General features: G+C 32.7%; 1 protein-coding gene across 1 annotated transcript; it reads right to left on the reverse strand.

Moving 5' to 3' along the window:
* Positions 1 to 378: 378 nt before the first annotated feature.
* LOC130590465 (uncharacterized) lies at positions 379 to 2,555 on the reverse strand. Its single transcript, XM_057392906.1, has 3 exons — positions 2,018 to 2,555; positions 1,066 to 1,894; positions 379 to 829 (listed from the first exon to the last, which is right to left on the reverse strand). The coding sequence occupies exons 1-3, from the start codon at positions 2,553 to 2,555 to the stop codon at positions 379 to 381; spliced, it is 1,818 nt and encodes a 605-aa protein (XP_057248889.1).
* Between the last annotated feature and the right edge of the window lie 16,388 nt (positions 2,556 to 18,943).

Here is an 18,943-nt window from a genome sequence, read left to right on the forward strand (position 1 = left end):
AATCAGGATCATGTTGATAGCCCTCTTTGAGTTGCTCAAAACCCAAAATCTTAGGATCCACCATAGAAAGCAAGTAGTTCTGACGAGACAAAGCGTCGGCCACTACATTACTCTTTCCATCTTTATATTTTGAACTCAAGGTAAATGTTTGGAGAAACTCCACCCATTTAGCATGCCTTTGGTTCACCTTTTGTTGCCCATGGATGAACTTAAGCGCCTCATGGTCTGAATGAAGGACAAATGGCTTAGGCCTTAAGTAATGAGACCAATGATCAAGAGCCCTCACAATGGCATAGAACTCACGATCATAAGTGGAATAGTTAAGCTTAGCCCCATTTAACTTTTCACTAAAGTAGCACACGGGCTTCCTCTCTTGTATCAAACCGCACCAATCCCAATCCCACTCGCATCACACTCCACCTCAAACACTTTCTTAAAGTCGGGAAGTACAAGTATGGGAGCATTACAAAGCATATGCTTGACCTTCTCAAAGGCCTTTTGCGCACTCTCACCCCACTTAAACTCACCTTTCTTAGTTAACTCGGTGATAGGAGCCATGATAGTAGAGAAGTTCTTGATGAACCGCCTATAGAAGGAGGATAGTCCATGGAAGCTTCTTACTTCATGCACATTGGTTGGAACCAACCATGATTGCACAGCCTTTACTTTTTTCGGATCTACATACACCACCTCTCCTGTTACAATGTATCCTAAGAATACAACACTAGGAGTCGTGAATACACATTTCTCAAGCTTGCCATACAACTTCATCTCCCTCAATTTTTCAAACAACATCCTCAAATGAATTACATGATCTTCATTGTTTTTACTATACACAAGTATGTCATCTAAGTAAACAACAATAAAATCATTAAGGAAGGACGGAGGACTTCATTCATCAACCGCATGAAGGAGCTTGGGGCATTGCAAAGCCCAAATGGCATAACTAACCACTGATATGACCCTTGCTTTATTTTGAAAGCCGTTTTCCAATCATCTCCCTCCCTTATTCTCGTTTGATGGTATCCACTCCTTAATTCTATTTTGGAAAAGACTAAGGAACACCTCAATTCATCTAGCATATCTTGCAAACGAGGCATAGGAAAACGATATTTGATGGTTATGTTGTTAATGGAACGACTATCAACACACATTCTCCAAGTACTATCTTTCTTTGGTACTAAGAGGGCAGGAACCACGCAAGGACTAAGGCTCTCTCTCACATAGCCTCTTTCAATCAATCCATTCACTTGCCTTTCAAGTTCCTTACTCTCTTCCGGATTACAGCTAGAGGCAGCCTTGTTGGGTAAAGGTGATCCTGGAATCAAGTCAATGGCATGCTCAATGCCCCTTATTGGAGGGAGGCCCTTGGGCAAATCATTGGGGAACACATCTTTGAACCCTTCCAACAACTCATCCAAAAATGGTGAGTTATTGCAAGTAGTCTCATTCTCGTGTTTGGTCCTTACAACCAAAGCATACCCCCCACCATTTTCTTCCACGATTTTCTGGAACTCATTACAAGATACAAGATAATTGCTCTTTTCTTTGTCTTTCTTAGCAACTTTAGGGGGTAGGGGATGCAATTTAACTTTTCTACCATCTTTGGTAGTTACAAGATATACATTAGATTTGCCTTTATGCTCCGAATCATGGTCAAATTGCCATGGCCTTCCAAGTAACAAGTGATAAGCATCCATAGGAAGAATGTCGCACCATCTCTCATCTTCAAACTTGCCAATAGAGTAAGATACCAAAGCTTGCTTCTTCACCCTAATACCATTGCCATCATTCAACCAATTGAGCTTATAAGGCACATCACGATCTCTAGTGGTAAGTTTCAACTTACTCACAACTTCGGATGAAACAACATCCGTTTGAGCTCCACCATCGACTATCACATTGCAAGTCTTCTCTCCAATCTTTCATCTAGTATGAAACAAGTTGTTTCTTTGCCTCTCATCAACTTGAGGCTCACTAAACAATACTTTCCTCACAACCATCATATTGTACTCACCCTCGGGTTCTATCTCTTCTTCAATGTCATCTTCTACATAGCCATATTCTTCTTGCACTACAAAGTTATACATTTGTTCTTCTTCATCCATTATGGCACATTGAGTGGCGGTCAAAACAGTTATACTATAACATTCACTAGCAATATGACCCCTCCCATGCCATTTAAAACATTTTCTCCTAGTTGCAAGCTCACTCGGTGAAATCACTTGTTTTTCTTTCCCCTTATCAAATTTAGAACCGGATGAACTAGATGAAAAGGCTCTACTTTGAAAAGTACTCCCTTTAGAGTTGAAAGGAGTAAATTTTGAAGTACCCTTGAAAGAAAAAGAAGTTCTGGGTTTCTCTTTCTCCTTTTCCTCCTTAGCTTGTGCCTCATATTTCAAAGCAAGTTTACAAACATCACTAAAAGTGGCATAGTGAGTCACTTCTACTTTCTTACTTATCACTTTGGACAAACCTTTAACAAATCGAGCAATTTTACAGGTTTCCTTTTCTTGCAAATCACAAATCAAGCACAATTTTTCAAACTCTTTCATGTACTCACTATTACAAAAAAGGGCAAACATAACACCCCTAAATTAACTCTTATTTAAGCAACCGTTATGTAAAGTCTAAATCTAACGTTTCAACCGTAGAACTGTTATCTTAGATTGTATTGATAATATATCACTTAACACTTATCTTAATGTGTGTTATCTTTGCTATGTAATTATTATGTGATTCTTTAATTTTTTTATGAGAATAATAAAAACTGTTATCTTTGCTTATTATTAATAATAAAAAATATGTCTCTTTCAAAAAAAAAATTAATAATAATAAATTTGTCAAAATAATTAAATTAAAAAAAACTGTCATAGCTAGAAATTAGGAGCACTTACTACGTATCCTTGAAATTTTTCTCTAAACCGCCCTTTTTGAGTTCTAAGTTGATGTCTCCCCCCCCCCGCCCTACCCCACCCACTTTGGAATAAGGAATTCATGGTGAAAGCACACAAAAGCAAACCAAAGCAAAAAACGAAGAGAGAGAACGAAGGAAGGAGAGAAACTGCCTCGCCGCCGAATTCGGCCACTGTTGCCGCCCCTATCAAACCCAGCTACAGTCGCCCTCCATCGTTGCTGCCCCGTCGGAACCTATCTAAGCCAAGTGAGTTTTTTTGTTTTCTAATCCCTAAGTTTTAATTTCATTTTTGGGAGGTAGTATTTGTTAATTGTACAGTAGATTGGATTGTAAATTGTTATTGTTGTCATTGTTTGGTTGTGTTATGATTGAATACTTGAATTAATTTGTTGTTGTTCATGAATTTCCTGTAAACTTAGGAATTTTCTGGGTTTTTTCCGCTCTTGTTCTTCATTTTAAGATTGCATGGTTTAGTGAGATTTTAATTCATATGTGGAAAATTAGATGCAAAATGCTACATTTGCACAAGAAACTATGGCTCGCTCAAAATGCTACCTACTTACTACAAGCCTAACGAGGAAGAGACTGATGAGTACATCCTCTTTGAAAATAACATGGATGTTACTGATCCAGATCAGCTACCCAGAAGCATGCTTCATAATTGGTCACGATATAACTCTGACTCACGATTAGTTTCTTTGGAACTTCTTCCAATGAAGCCATGTGATGACATTGATGTTGCCATTTTTGGGTCTGGGCTCGTCACAGATGATGATGGAAGTGGTTTTTATCTTGATGCTGATGATCAATCTTTGTCAGCTTCTTCCGAGGTGCAGGATGTGGGTGGAATCCCTGTTTATTTAAGTGCAATTAAGGTATGGATAGTTGAGATTGGGGCTTGCGGGCTTCCATGGCCTTCATATCTATCAGAACTGATATGGCCTGGTATATTCATCTTCTCTTTTTTAAATGTCCCTCATTAATTGCCGAATTCAGTGTTTCGTGGTACTGTTTCCTTTCTTTTATTTAGTATCATGTTTCCTGAGATTTATGACAAAAGGTTAATGTATTCAAAATTCACCTATGCTTTCATAAATTGTTGAAAATCATTCTTGGGGAGTACCTCCGGAAGTTAATTTTTGTGGTCAGATGTACAAACTAAATCTTATATGTCTTAACAATTCTCCCAATCAGGTATACTTGGTTACTTGAGTCCTTACTAGTGCTGGTTTATTGTGGCAGAAAATGTAATCTTCTGATATAGTTGAATAATCGAATCATATTATCCCTGATGTTTTTTGGACAATTTTTTAAGAAGGAACTCTGAAAACTAGCGTTATTCATCTCTAGATGTAGGATTTGCATGCTTATATTAGTGCGTATTTTAATGATTTGTGGCTTTGAAAGTTTTGCTTTCTTTCTGAATTTAATTTTCTTGTAATTTTCTGTTTTTGTCCACATTTTATTTCCACTTGTGTATAAGGTTCACATATTTACTGGAAGAAGTCCCTAAATAAATTATAGGTATGTATGCTTCACTATTTTCATGTTGCTATTTGTGCTTGTTGCTTTTATGTCTCTCCTTGCTCACGAGTGGATGATAAATTATAATGTTTAAATACTTTCATGTTTTTATATATGAATACTTATTTTGTAATTACCTTTATTGTAGTACTATCAAGGCACCGATCCAACCTATTCTCGGGGGAAAATTGATGAACTTAGGGAGTTGTGGATTACATATGTCGGAGATTAACACGAAGCACAAATGATGAACGAGTTCTAACTTTCTGCCTAATTATTTTTGACCTTAATCCACTTTTGGACATACATTATATTTTTGGATGTGGATATTGATATCATGTGGATGTGGCTATAGGCTAAATTTTATCTTGTTTATGATTTAGATTTATATTGATATGTATATATAATAGTTTTTTAAGAAGTTTAGAATTATGAATATTTGTTGAATTATTTTGTGATATAAAGAATTTTGGAAGTTTGGAATATAATATTCAATTTATTGGTTGTAAGATTTTATGGTTGAGTATTAGTTATACAACATATACAGGTATTACACTGTCCTGTAAAAAAAGGAATTGTATTGCGTGCTGCAACGCTTACTGTCAATATATGGGTGAAATGATAATTTGATTATTTTAAAAAAAATATATCTTAGATAACAGTTATAGGTAATATATGTTATATATGTTATAGGAAAACATAACAGTTATTCAAGATAAGTGTTAAATTTTCCTTCTTTCAATTTGTCATATAAATAGCAAACATAACACCTATTTACAAAATATGTTATCTAGCGGTATAACGTGTATTATAAATGATTGTTATGTTTTCTCTGGCGAACATAACACTTTCGTCAGGTGTTATGTTTACTTTACATTACATTGACTTGGATAACACCTCAAAACTGTTATGTAAAGCCTTATTTAACTGTTATCTTTGCCCTTTTTTGTAGTTGTGACTCTTCCACACTCATGTTATTTTCTTGGGAAAGGTGGGTAAGTTTTAGGTACTGTTCTTGCTCATACTCCTTTCAAAGCAAGTTTAAGACAACAAGTTTAAACCTTTTCCTATCATCATACCCCTTATAATAAAAAACGGTTTCAATTTGCCTCATCCAATCAAGAAAAGCCTCACTATCATGTCCCCCATCAAATTCAGGCATCTCAATTTTCAAACCCCTATCATTATCAAAGTTTCTAGGTGTATTAACCTCATCATCCTCATTTTCAAGAAAATTCAGTTTTCTACTTGCTTGCATCAACATTTCGGACATAGCATCTAACATAGTCTTTTGTTGAGCCTTATCTTCATCATTTGCTTCTGATTTTCTCTCTAAGTCTTCTAACTTCTCAGTAATTACTTGTAACATCCTAGCAAGATTACCATCAGCCATGATTTCACTATTTTTGCTAGACTATTACAAATACAAGATGCAAACTGCCGTAAACTTGAACAACAAAAACAAAACTGTAAATGGCCTTGAGACTCTCAAACACTTACAGATTAATAAAATTCAGGAAATTTCAAGCAGAATCAAAAAAAGAAACTCTATAAAAGCTTTTCGGATGAAGGAAGAATTGTCGTTTGAAGTTATGTGTGCCAGATTTGCTCTGTTTTGGCGCAGTTACAAAAAACGTGCCCAGTTTAATATCTGAAAAATTATGTGAGTATTCTAGACAAAAAGTTCTGCATAATGAAAAAAAGAATCAACCAATTTGGACTTCTGACGGTTGAGAAATCGTCCTTCAAAGTCGGATGAAAAACAAGTTGAATTCTGGCTGTTTCATTTCTTCTCCAAAACTCGATTTTTCCGACGAATTTCTTCACCAAAGCTCTGATACCAGATGATGTGAATCTAAAATCATCCCCCAAATGATTGGTTGATGATTCTAAACATACAAACAATAGAACACTCACTTTAATAAGAAATCACTCGAAACAAGTAATAGTACCAAAACACAAGGACACACACTTGATGTTTTGGGGTTCTAGGTCAGAGATAAGACTCACTCAATCTCTCCTAGGCTTATCACTCAAGACTTACTCAAATTAATGAGGGTTAGCAATACTTGAGACAAACTCAAAGTAAAAACTATAACACAAAGGTTTTTTTTTTTATCAAAACTCCAATCTGCTTTCTATTATCATTTGCTCTCCTTATATATAGATAAGGAGCAGCAAGGAGGAGCTAAAATACCCTAAAAACGTCCTAATAGGAATGGCTTTGAGGAGTGACAAAACTCCTTGATTCAAGCCCTAATTAAGCCTCATTTAAGGGGCTGTTACAAGGAAAGCAATTAGCAACTATGGAGCTGTAAAAAACCCCTAATTACATGCCTAATCAGCCACTAGAAACACACCTACTTGCCTTAGTGTCTTAAGTAATCACTAGGCTTTATTTCAAGCTTGAAATAAAATAACAAAAATAAATAGATTAAATAGGAATCCAAATAGAACTTGGACTTCCTTTACAATCATGCTTGAAACCCAAACAAAACTTGGGCTCTTGAATATGTGATGCACGCCTCAATCCACCATCCAAGTTAAACAAGTAACAAACTCGGGCTTAAGAATAAATGGAGAAAAGCCAAGAGCTTCTAAAACAAGTGCAACTGGTTCATGAACCAAAGAGCCTTTAAGTGGGCTTGGCTTTGGATCACAATTTCTATCTTAGGTTGTCGTGTGATATAGTTCTCATAATGGCTAATTTGTTAAGTTGTTAGGAGTCCTATCTTAGATAAGACTATTCATGCTTATCTTTGTTTAGGCGTGGCTTTGCTTGTTTAGCATAGCTAGGAGTTTTTGTTATTTATCTTCTTAGTAGTTGTGTAATATATATATATGCACGTTCTATCAGTAATAAAATGAAGTGTGTGTGTTTTAATTTAACAGTTCGAGTGCATTCCATTGAATATACAAATTGAGGTTTGTGTGCATCTCCTAATAGTGGTTAATAAGAGATCCTCTAGTTCTCGAGCAAGCAACAAAGCCTATTCAATATAAAGATTCAATCTTTATGCCCTACTTCATATAAAGATCGAATCTTTAAACAAGTACAAGTGAGATTCGGGTGTTTTGTAACTTGTTATTTATTTTACTATTCACAAACACATCATTTGCTTCATAATTTGGATTTTTAGTTGTTGAATGATATAGGGGTCATATTATGTTTATGAGTCTAATTTCCTTAAATCGTTTAAAATTTTCTAGTTGTTTTGGTTTACTTAGGAGTTTTCAATTTGTATCTTAGGTTGTCTTGTGATATACTTTTCACAAAGGCTGATTTGCTAAGTTCTTAGGATTCCTAACTTAGATAAGACTATTCATGCTTATCTTTGTTTAGGTCTAGCTTTACTTGTTTTGCATATAGCTAGGAGTCTTTGTTATTTATCTTCTTAGTAGTTGTGTAATATATATATGCACATTCTATCAGTAATAAAATCAAGTGTGTATGTTTTAATTTAACAATTCGAGTGCATTGCAATGAATATACAAATTGAGGTTTGTGTGCATCTCCTAATAGAGGTTAATGAGAGATCCTCTAGTTCTCGAGCTAACAACTAAGCCTATTTAATATAAAGATTCAATCTTTATGCCCTATTTCATATAAAGATCGAATCTTTCAACAAGTCCAGATAAGATTCAGGTGTTTTGAAATTTGTTATTTATTTTACTATTCACAAACACATCATTTGTTTTATAATTCTTTTTTCTAGTTATTGAATGATATAGGTGTCCTATTATGTTTACGAGTCTAATTCCCTTAAATCGTTTGAGTTTTCTAGTTGTTTTGGTTAGTTTAGGAGTTTTCAATTTCTATCTTAGGTTGTCTTGTGATATACTTCTCATAAAGGCTGATTTGTTAAGTTGTTAGGATTCCTAGCTTAGATAAGACTATTCATGCTTATCTTTGTTTAGGTGTGGCTTTGCTTGTTTCACATAGCTAGGAGTCTTTGTTATTTATCTTCTTAATAGTTCTGTAATATATATAGGCACTTTCTATCAGTAATAAAATGAAGTGTGTATGTTTTAATTTAACAATTCGCGTGCATTTCATTGAATATACAAATTGAGGTTTGTGTGCATATCCTAATTGAGGTTTATAAGAGAATATACAAATTTAGCCTTTGTGAGAACTATATCACAAGACAACCTCTATTAGAAGATGCACACAAACCTCAATTTGTATATTCAATGGAATGCACTCGAATTGTTAAATTAAAACATACACACTTGATTTTATTATTGATAGAATGTGCATATATATATATATTACACAACTACTAAGAAGATAAATAACAAAGACTCCTAGCTATGCTAAACAAGCAAAGCCATGCCTGAAAAAACATAAGCATGAATAGTCTTATCTAAGCTAGGACTCCTAACAACTTAACAAATAAGCCTTTGTGAGAACTATATCACAAGACAACCTAAGATAGAAATTGAAAACTCCTAAGTAAACCAAAACAACTAGAAAAACTCAAACGATTTAAGGGAATTAGACTCATAAACATAATAGGACCCCTACATCACTTAACAACTAAAAACAGGAATTATAAAGCAAATGATGTGTTTGTGAATAGTAAAATTCGATCTTTATATGAAATATGACATAAAGAATGAATCTTTATATTTAATAGGCTTTGTTGTTAGCTCGAGAACTAGAGGATCTCTCATTAACCTCTATTAGGAGATGCACACAAACCTCAATTTGTATATTCAATGGAATGCACTCGAATTGTTAAATTAAAACAGACACACTTGATTTTATTACTGATAGAACGTGAATATATATATTACACAACTACTAAGAAGATAAATATCCAAGACTCCTAGCTATGCTAAACAAGCAAAGTCAGGCCTAAACGAAGATGTGTTTGTGGATAGTAAAATCAATAACAAGTCTCAGAACACACGAATCTCACTTGTACTTGTTGAAAGATTTGATCTTTACATGAAATATGACATAAAGATTGAATCTTTATATTGAAAAGGCTTTGTTGTTAGCTCGAGAACTAGAGGATCTCTCATTAACCTCTATTAGGAGATGCACACAAACCTCAATTTGTATATTGAATGCAATGCACTCGAATTGTTAAATTAAAACAGATGCACTTGATTTTATTAGTGATAGAACGTGAAAATATACATTACACAACTACTAAGAAGAGAATTAACCAAGACTCCTAGCTATGCTAACCAAACAAAGCCACGCCTGAACAAAGATAAGCATGAATAGTCTTATTTAAGCTAGAACTCCTAACAACTTAACAAATCAGCCTTTCTGAGAACTATATCACAAGACAACCTAAGATAGAAATTGAAAACTCCTAAGTAAACCAAAACAACTAGAAAAACTCAAACGATTTAAGGGACTTATACTCATAAAAATAATTGCACCCCTATATCATTTAACAAGTAAAAAAAAGAATTATAAAGCAAATGATGTGTTTTGTATAGTAAAATCAATAACAAGTCTCAAAACAACTGAATCTCACTTGTACTCGTTGAAAGATTCGATCTTTATGTGAAATATGACATAAAGATTGAATCTTTATATTGAATAGGCTTTGTTGTTAGCTCGAGAACTAAAGGATCTCTCATTAACCTCTATTAGGAGATGCACACAAACCTCTATTAGTATATTCAATGGAATTCACTCGAATTGTTAAATTCAAACAGACACTTGATTTTATTACTAATAGAACGTGAATATATATATTACACAACTAATAAGAAGATAAATAACCAAGACTCCTAGCTATGCTTAACAAACAAAGCCACGCCTGAACAAACATAAGCATGAATGGTCTTATCTAAGCTAGGACTCCTAACAACTTAACAAATCAGCCTTTGTGAGAACTATATCACAAGACAACCTAAGATAGAAATTGAAAACTCCTAAGTAAACCAAAACAACTAGAAAAACTCAAACGATTTAAGGGAATTAGACTCATAAACATAATAGGACCCCTATATCATTAACAAGTAAAAAAAGAATTATAAAGCAAATGATGTGTTTGTGGATAGTAAAATAAATAACAAGTTTTCAAAACACACCGAATCTCACTTTACTTGTTGAAAGATTCGATCTTTATATGAAATAGGCATAAGATTGAATCTTTATATTGAATAGGCTTTGTTGTTAGCTCGAGAACTAGAGGATCTCTCATTAACCTCTATTAGGAGATGCACACAAACCTCAATTTGTATATTCAATGGAATGCACTCGAATTGTTAAATTAAAACACACACTTGATTTTATTACTGATAGAACGTGAATATATATAATACAACTACTAAGAAGATAAATAACCAAGACTCCTAGTTATGCTAAACAAGCAAAGCCACGACTAAACAAAGATAAGCATGAATAGTCTTATCTAAGCTAGGACTCCTAACAACTTAACAAATCAGCCTTTGTGAGAACTATATCACAAGACAACCTAGATAGAAATTGAAAACTCCTAAGTAAACCAAAACAACTAGAAAAACTCAAACGATTTAAGGGAATTAGACTCATAAACATAATAGGACCCCTATATCATTAACAAGTAAAAAAAAGAATTATAAAGCAAATGATGTGTTTGTGGATAGTAAAATAAATAACAAGTTTTAAAACACCCGAATCTCACTTGTACTTGTTGAAAGATTCGATCTTTATATGAAATAGACATAAGTTGAATCTTTATATTGAATAGCTTTGTTGTTAGCTCGAGAACTAGAGGATCTCTCATTAACCTCTATTAGGAGATGCACACAAACCTCAATTTGTATATTCAATGGAATGCACTCGAATTGTTAAATTAAAAAACACACTTGATTTTATTACTGATAGAACGTGAATATATATAATACAACTACTAAGAAGATAAATAACCAAGACTCCTAGTTATGCTAAACAAGCAAAGCCACGACTAAACAAAGATAAGCATGAATAGTCTTATCTAAGCTAGGACTCCTTACAACTTAACAAATCAGCTTTTGTGAGAATTATATCACAAGACAACCTAGGATAGAAATTGAAAATTCCTAAGTAAATCAAAACAACTAGAAAAACTCAAACGATTCAAGGGAATTAGACTCATAAACATAATGACCCCTATATCATTCAACAACCAAAAAAAATAAAAAAAAAAGAATTATAAAGCAAATGATGTTTTGTGGATAGTAAAATAAATAACAAGTTTCAAAACACCGAATCTCACTTGTACTTGTTGAAAGATTCGATCTTTATATGAAATAGGCATAAAGATTGAATCTTTATATTGAATAGGCTTTGTTGTTAGCTCGAGAACTAGAGGATCTCTCATTAACCTCTATTAGGAGATGCACACAAACCTCAATTTGTATATTCAATGGAATGCACTCGAATTGTTAAATTAAAACACACACTTGATTTTATATTGATAGAACGTGAATATATATATTACACAACTACTAAGAAGATAAAGAACCAAGACTCCTAGTTATGCTTAACAAGCAAAGCCACGACTAAACAAAGATAAGCATGAATAGTCTTATCTAAGCTAGGACTCCTTACAACTTAACAAATCAGCCTTTTGTGAGAATTATATCACAAGACAACCTAGGATAGAAATTGAAAATTCCTAAGTAAACAAAAAACTAGAAAAACTCAAACGATTAAGGGAATTAGACTCATAAACATAATAGGACCCCTATATCATTCAACAAAAAAAAAAAAGAATTATAAAGAAATGATGTTTGTGGATAGTAAAATAAATAACAAGTTTCAAAACACCGAATCTCACTTGTACTTGTTGAAAGATTCGATCTTTATATGAAATAGGCATAAAGATTGAATCTTTATATTGAATATGCTTTGTTGTTAGCTCGAGAACTAGAGGATCTCTCATTAACCTCTATTAGGAGATGCACACAAACCTCAATTCGTATATTTCATGGAATGCACTCGAATTGTTAAATTAAAACACACACTTGATTTTATTACTGATAGAACGTGAATATATATATTACACAACTACTAAGAAGATAAATAACCAAGGCTCCTAGTTATGCTAAACAAGCAAAGCCACGACTAAAAAAGATAAGCATGAATAGTCTTATCTAAGCTAGGACTCCTTACAACTTAACAAATCAGTTTTTGTGAGAATTATATCACAAGACAACCTAGGATAGAAATTGAAAATTCCTAAGTAAATCAAAACAACTAGAAAAACTCAAACGATTCAAGGGAATTAGACTCATAAACATAATAGGACCCCTATATCATTCAAAATAAAAAAAAGAATTATAAAGCAAATGATGTGTTTGTGGATAGTAAAATAAATAACAAGTTTCAAAACACCGAATCTCACTTGTACTTGTTGAAAGATTCGATCTTTATATGAAATACATAAAGATTGAATCTTTATATTGAATATGCTTTGTTGTTAGCTCGAGAACTAGAGGATCTCTCATTAACCTCTATTAGGAGATGCACACAAACCTCAATTTGTATATTTCATGGAATGCACTCGAATTGTTAAATTAAAACACACACTTGATTTTATTACTGATAGAACGTGAATATATATATTACACAACTACTAAGAAGATAAATAACCAAGACTCCTAGTTATGCTAAACAAGCAAAGCCACGACTAAACAAAGATAAGCATGAATAGTCTTATCTAAGCTAGGACTCCTTACAACTTAACAAATCAGCTTTTGTGAGAATTATATCACAAGACAACCTAGGATAGAAATTGAAAATTCCTAAGTAAATCAAAACAACTAGAAAAACTCAAACGATTCAAGGGAATTAGACTCATAAACATAATAGGACCCCTATATCATTCAACAACAAAAAAAAAAGAATTATAAAGCAAATGATGTGTTTGTGATAGTAAAATAAATAACAAGTTTCAAAACACGAATCTCACTTGTACTGTTGAAAGATTCGATTTTATTGAAATAGGCATAAAGATTGAATCTTTATATTGAATAGGCTTTGTTGTTAGCTCGAGAACTAGAGGATCTCTCATTAACCTCTATTAGGAGATGCACACAAACCTCAATTTGTATATTCAATGGAATGCACTCGAATTGTTAAATTAAAACACACACTTGATTTTATTACTGATAGAACGTGCATATATATATTACACAACTACTAAGAAGATAAATAACAAAGACTCCTAGCTATGCTAAACAAGCAAAGCCACGCCTAAACAAAGATAAGCATGAATAGTCTTATCTAAGCTAGGACTCCTAACAACTTAACAAATCAGCCTTTGTGAGAACTATATCACAAGACAACCTAAGATAGAAATTGAAAACTCCTAAGTAAATCAAAAAACTAGAAAAACTCAAACGATTTAAGGGAATTAGACTCATAAACATAATAGGACCCCTATATCATTCAACAACAAAAAAAAAAAGAATTATAAAGCAAATGATATGTTTGTGGATAGTAAAATAAATAACAAGTTTCAAAACACCCGAATCTCACTTGTACTTGTTGAAAGATTCGATCTTTATATGAAATACATAAAGATTGAATCTTTATATGAATAGGCTTTGTTGTTAGCTCGAGAACTAGAGGATCTCTCATTAACCTCTATTAGGAGATGCACACAAACCTCAATTTGTATTTTCAATGAATGCACTCGAATTGTTAAATTAAAACACACACTTGATTTTATTACTGATAGAACGTGAATATATATTACACAACTACTAAGAAGATAAATAACCAAGACTCCTAGTTATGCTAAACAAGCAAAGCCACGACTAAACAAAGATAAGCATGAATAGTCTTATCTAAGCTAGGACTCCAAAAACTTAACAAATCAGCCTTTGTGATAACTATATCAAATGACAACCTAAGATAGAAATTGAAAACTCCTAAGTAAACAAAAACAACTAGAGAAACTCAAACGATTAAGGGAACTAGACTCATAAACATAATCGGACTCCAATATCATTCAACAACTAAAAAAAGAATTATAAAGCAAATGATGTGTTTGTGGATAGTAAAATAATAACAAGTTCTAAAACACCCGAATCTCACTTGTACATGTTGAAAGATTTCGATCTTTATATAAATAGGCATAAAGATTAATCTTTATATTGAATAGGCTTTGTTGTTAGCTCGAGAACAAGAGGATCTCTCATTAACCTCTATTAGGAATGCACAAAATAATTTGTATATTCAATGGAATGCACTCGAATTGTTAAATTAAAAGATACACTTGATATTATTACTGATAGAACGTGCATATATATATATATATATATATATATATATATATATATAAGAAGATAAATAACAAAGACTCCTTGATATGCTAAACAAGCAAAGCCACACCTAAACAAAGATAAACATGAATAGTCTTTTCTAAGCTAGGACTCCAATCAACTTAACAAATCAGACTTTGTCAGAACTATATCACAAGACAACCTAAGATAGAAATTGAAAACTCCTAAGTAAACCACAACAACTAGAATACTCAAACAATTAATGGGAATTAGACTCATAAAAATAATAGGACCCATATATCTTTCAAAAAAAAAAGAATTATAAAGTAAATGATGTGTTTGTGCATAGTAAAGTCTACAACAAGTCTCAAAACATTCGAATCTCACATGTACCTGTTGAAAGATTCCATCTTCATATGAAATATGGCATAAAGATTAAATCTTTATATTGAATAGGCTTTGTTGTTAGCTCGAGAACTACAAGATCTTTCATTAACCTCTATTACGAGATGCACACAAACCTCAATTTGTATATTCAATGCAATGCACTGGAATTGCTAAAATTAAACACAGACACATGAATTTATTATTGATAGAACGTGCATATATATATTACTCATCTACTAAGAAGATAAATAATAAAAAACTCCTTACTATGCTAAACAACCAAAGCCACGCCTAAACAAAGATAAGCATGAATAGTCTTATCTAAGGTAGGACTCCTAACAACTTAACAAATCAGCCTTTGTGAGAACAATATCACAAGACAACCTAATATAGAAACTGAAAACTCCTAAGTAAACCAGAACAACTAGAATACTCAAACGATTAAAGGGAATTAGACTCATAAACATCATAGGACCCCTATACCTTTCAACAAAAAAAAAAAATGAATTATATAGCAACTGATGTGTTTGTGCATAGTAAAATCTATAAGAAGTCTCAAAACTTTCGAATCTCACATGTACATGTTGAAACATTCGATCTTTAAATGAAATAGGGCATAAAGATTGAATCTCTATATTGATTAGGCTTTGTTGTTAGCTCGATAATCATAGGATCTCTCATTAACCTCTATTACAAGAAGCACACAAACCTCAATTTGTATATTCAATGCAATGCACTCGAATTATTAAAATAAAACACACACACTTGATTTTATTAATTATAGAACGTGCATATATATATTACAAAACTACTAAGAAGATAAATAACATAGATTCCTAGCTATGCTAAACAATCAAAGCCACGCCTAAACAAAGATAAGCATGAGTAGACTTATCTAAGCTAGGACTATATCACAAGACAACCTAAAATAGAAATCGAAAACTCCTAAGTAAACCAAAACAAGTAGAATACGCAAACGATTTAAGGTAATTAGACTAAAAAAGCTAACATGACCCGTATATCATTCAACAACAAAAAAAAAGAATTATAAAGCAAATGATGTGTTTGTGGATAGTAAAATCAATAACAAGTCTACAAATTAAACACCCGAATCTCACTTGTACTTGTTGAAAGATTCGATCTTTATATGAAATATGACATAAAGATTGAATCTTTATATTGAATAGGCTTTGTTGTTAGCTCGAGAACTAGAGGACCTCTTATTAACCTCTCTTAGGAGATGCACACAAACTTCAATTTGTATTGTAAACAAATGATGATTATCTAACTAACATGTGTGTTTGAGATGTGCATATAACATTAACATGAAACAAGTCATCAAAGGTTGAATATATCACATCATGAAGGTCTTCCCACAAGTGAAGTTCCTAAAAGAGTTCCTATAAGGAACACAAATAGAGCGGTTCCTAGGTACATCCTATGAGGAACATTGAATATGAAGTTCTGGAGCAGTTCCTGAGTGGGAGCGACAATATAACGTTTCAGAGTTGAAACAAGAAGTTCCTGAGCAAGAACTATGAGTGCGAAGTTTCTTAAAGGAACTAGCACACTGAAGTTCCAAAGGTGGAGCTATCAACATGCGGTTCTTGAGTTGGAGCAACATGGAGCATGAAGGCAGAAAATATGTGTGTATTTTCTAGGATTCATGTAAGCATATGGAAACGTGAAAGGTAAAGGAACAAGGTCTAATGGAACTCGTAAGGTCAAAGGAACTCGTGGAACTTAGAGTCAAAAGTATTTAAGAGTCAATAAATCTGATGCATATTATTATCTTAAACAATAAGAATTTATTTAGAGTTTATTTCTTAATAAATCTCTACGTGGTTAAATATTTATAAATAATATGCGTTAGTTGTTTTAGGATAAGTTTTAGTTTTAAAATAAAAGATAAGTTTTAAATAAAATAGGTTTAATAAAATCGGTTTCTTTAGGAATCTGATTTTAATTAATTTAATTTTATCTTTTTAGTTTTTGGAAAATAAAAGGCCTAGATTTATAATACGTATAATGAGTATTGTTAAAGGAATTGTCTGTCTGTTCCTCTCTAAAGGAACAGACGTGGTAGTCTACTAATCTAAGTTAAAGGAACTAACTATCAAAAGGAACTAGACTGAGGATGGAGCATTACAACGATACAGTTATGTCAGTTGAGTAAATTATGCCTAGATTATAGGTAATCGTTTTATTTAAGGAAAAATCTGATTTTAAGGAAAATCTTTTTAAGGAAAAGATTTTATTTTTCAAAAGATAAGAAATATATTATTCTGTTTTTACGGAAGAAATTTAAAGATAATATTATTATTAAAATGATTTAAATTTCAGATTTAATAATTAACATGTTTCTAATTAAATTAGATTTTCAAATTAATGGTTAAAGTGGTTGCTAAAATTAAGGAGCAGTAATTTATTCTCTCCCACGTTTAACAGTGATCATGGAGATCATGGGATGGTTAAGGAACGTGTTCCTTCGAGTAAGGAACATCATGGGATAATGGTTTAACCACTAACACATGATTCATCCCACGTTCATTCTAAAAGACTGCTATAAATATACAAGTTCAATTGAGTTTCTAATGGTCTGACTAGTGTCTTTCCATAGTGTTAGACTTATGTCATTCCATAAGTTTGGCTTAAGGAATAGCGTTACAAAAGAATTATATTTTCTATTCCTTGTTTGAGTCAGTTCCTTTGACTTTCAAGTTGCTACGAGCGCCATGTTCCTTTACAGTTATTCAGTTTCTATATACTGGAGTTAAACCAAATTATCAAGCGTCTGTATTTGAGTTTGGGGTTAAAGGGTTTGAGTGAACTCTTGTAATGGGAACCTGGTAAAGGGTTTGAGTGAATTCTTGTATCAAGTTCGAGTTAGGAACTTGAGTAAGTTCGAGTTGGGAACTTGAGTAAGTTCGAGTTAGGAACTTGAGTAAGTTCGAGCTAGGAACTTGAGTAAGTTCTTGTTGTGCATGCGTAGACTTAGGGTGAAGTCTATCTAGGGTTGAAGGGTTTGAGTAAACCTTTTGTAAAGAGTTGTGGGAACTCTTGAAAGACTTAGAGTTAAGTCTAGATTATAGAGTGGAGATTGTGAGAGAGTTGGAGTTCCGAGTGGAACTTGAGTATGTAATAGGTTGAATCATAGGAGATTTCCTATTATAGTGAAGAGTTTAAATCCTGAGTAGGTCGTGGTTTTTCTTCTTGTATTGAGACAAGAAGTTTCCACGTAAAAATCTCTCTTGCACTTTCAGTTCCTTATTGCTTATGTTTTAAATTCCGCATTATTTGGGCAATAAGTTCCACACTACAATTCACCCCCCCTCTTGTAGTGTTCCTAGTGAAATAACAATTGATATCAGAGCTGGAACTCTTTGATAAGCAGGAAACACTGCTGAGTTAAGTTCCTGCAAGAAGAAAGAACACGTACGAGAAAGGAACTCCACCCGATGTCATTCAAAGGAACAAGTGAAGGCAGACTTTTTATACACAATTAAAAGTCACTTGAGGATTATGAACAACCCCTTTGATGTAAGTATCTCTTCATTGAGATATTCATTATACGCATATATTACATTGGAACTTGTTCCTTAAGTATTTCTAGTAAGATTGTTTTATTTGGCTTTGATGTTTTTATAGAAATTTAGGATAGCTTTAACATTTTTTTCTAAAGACAAAATTCAGATTTCCAATTTTTTTTTAAATTATCAAGAATCATATACTAGAAATAGTTGAAGGAACAAGTTATATGGAACAATGCATATTTGTGTCTCTGGAACTTGGTTTCTCATCTTAAAGAAAATCCATTATTTTTGGCATGTTATATCACACTCATATTATTATTCATTTGCCAAAAGATAGTTTTATCATGCATCATGAATA

The sequence above is a fragment of the Beta vulgaris genome, chromosome 2 (genome assembly GCF_026745355.1).
Source record: "Beta vulgaris subsp. vulgaris cultivar EL10 chromosome 2, EL10.2, whole genome shotgun sequence".
Lineage (NCBI taxonomy): Eukaryota > Viridiplantae > Streptophyta > Magnoliopsida > Caryophyllales > Amaranthaceae > Beta > Beta vulgaris.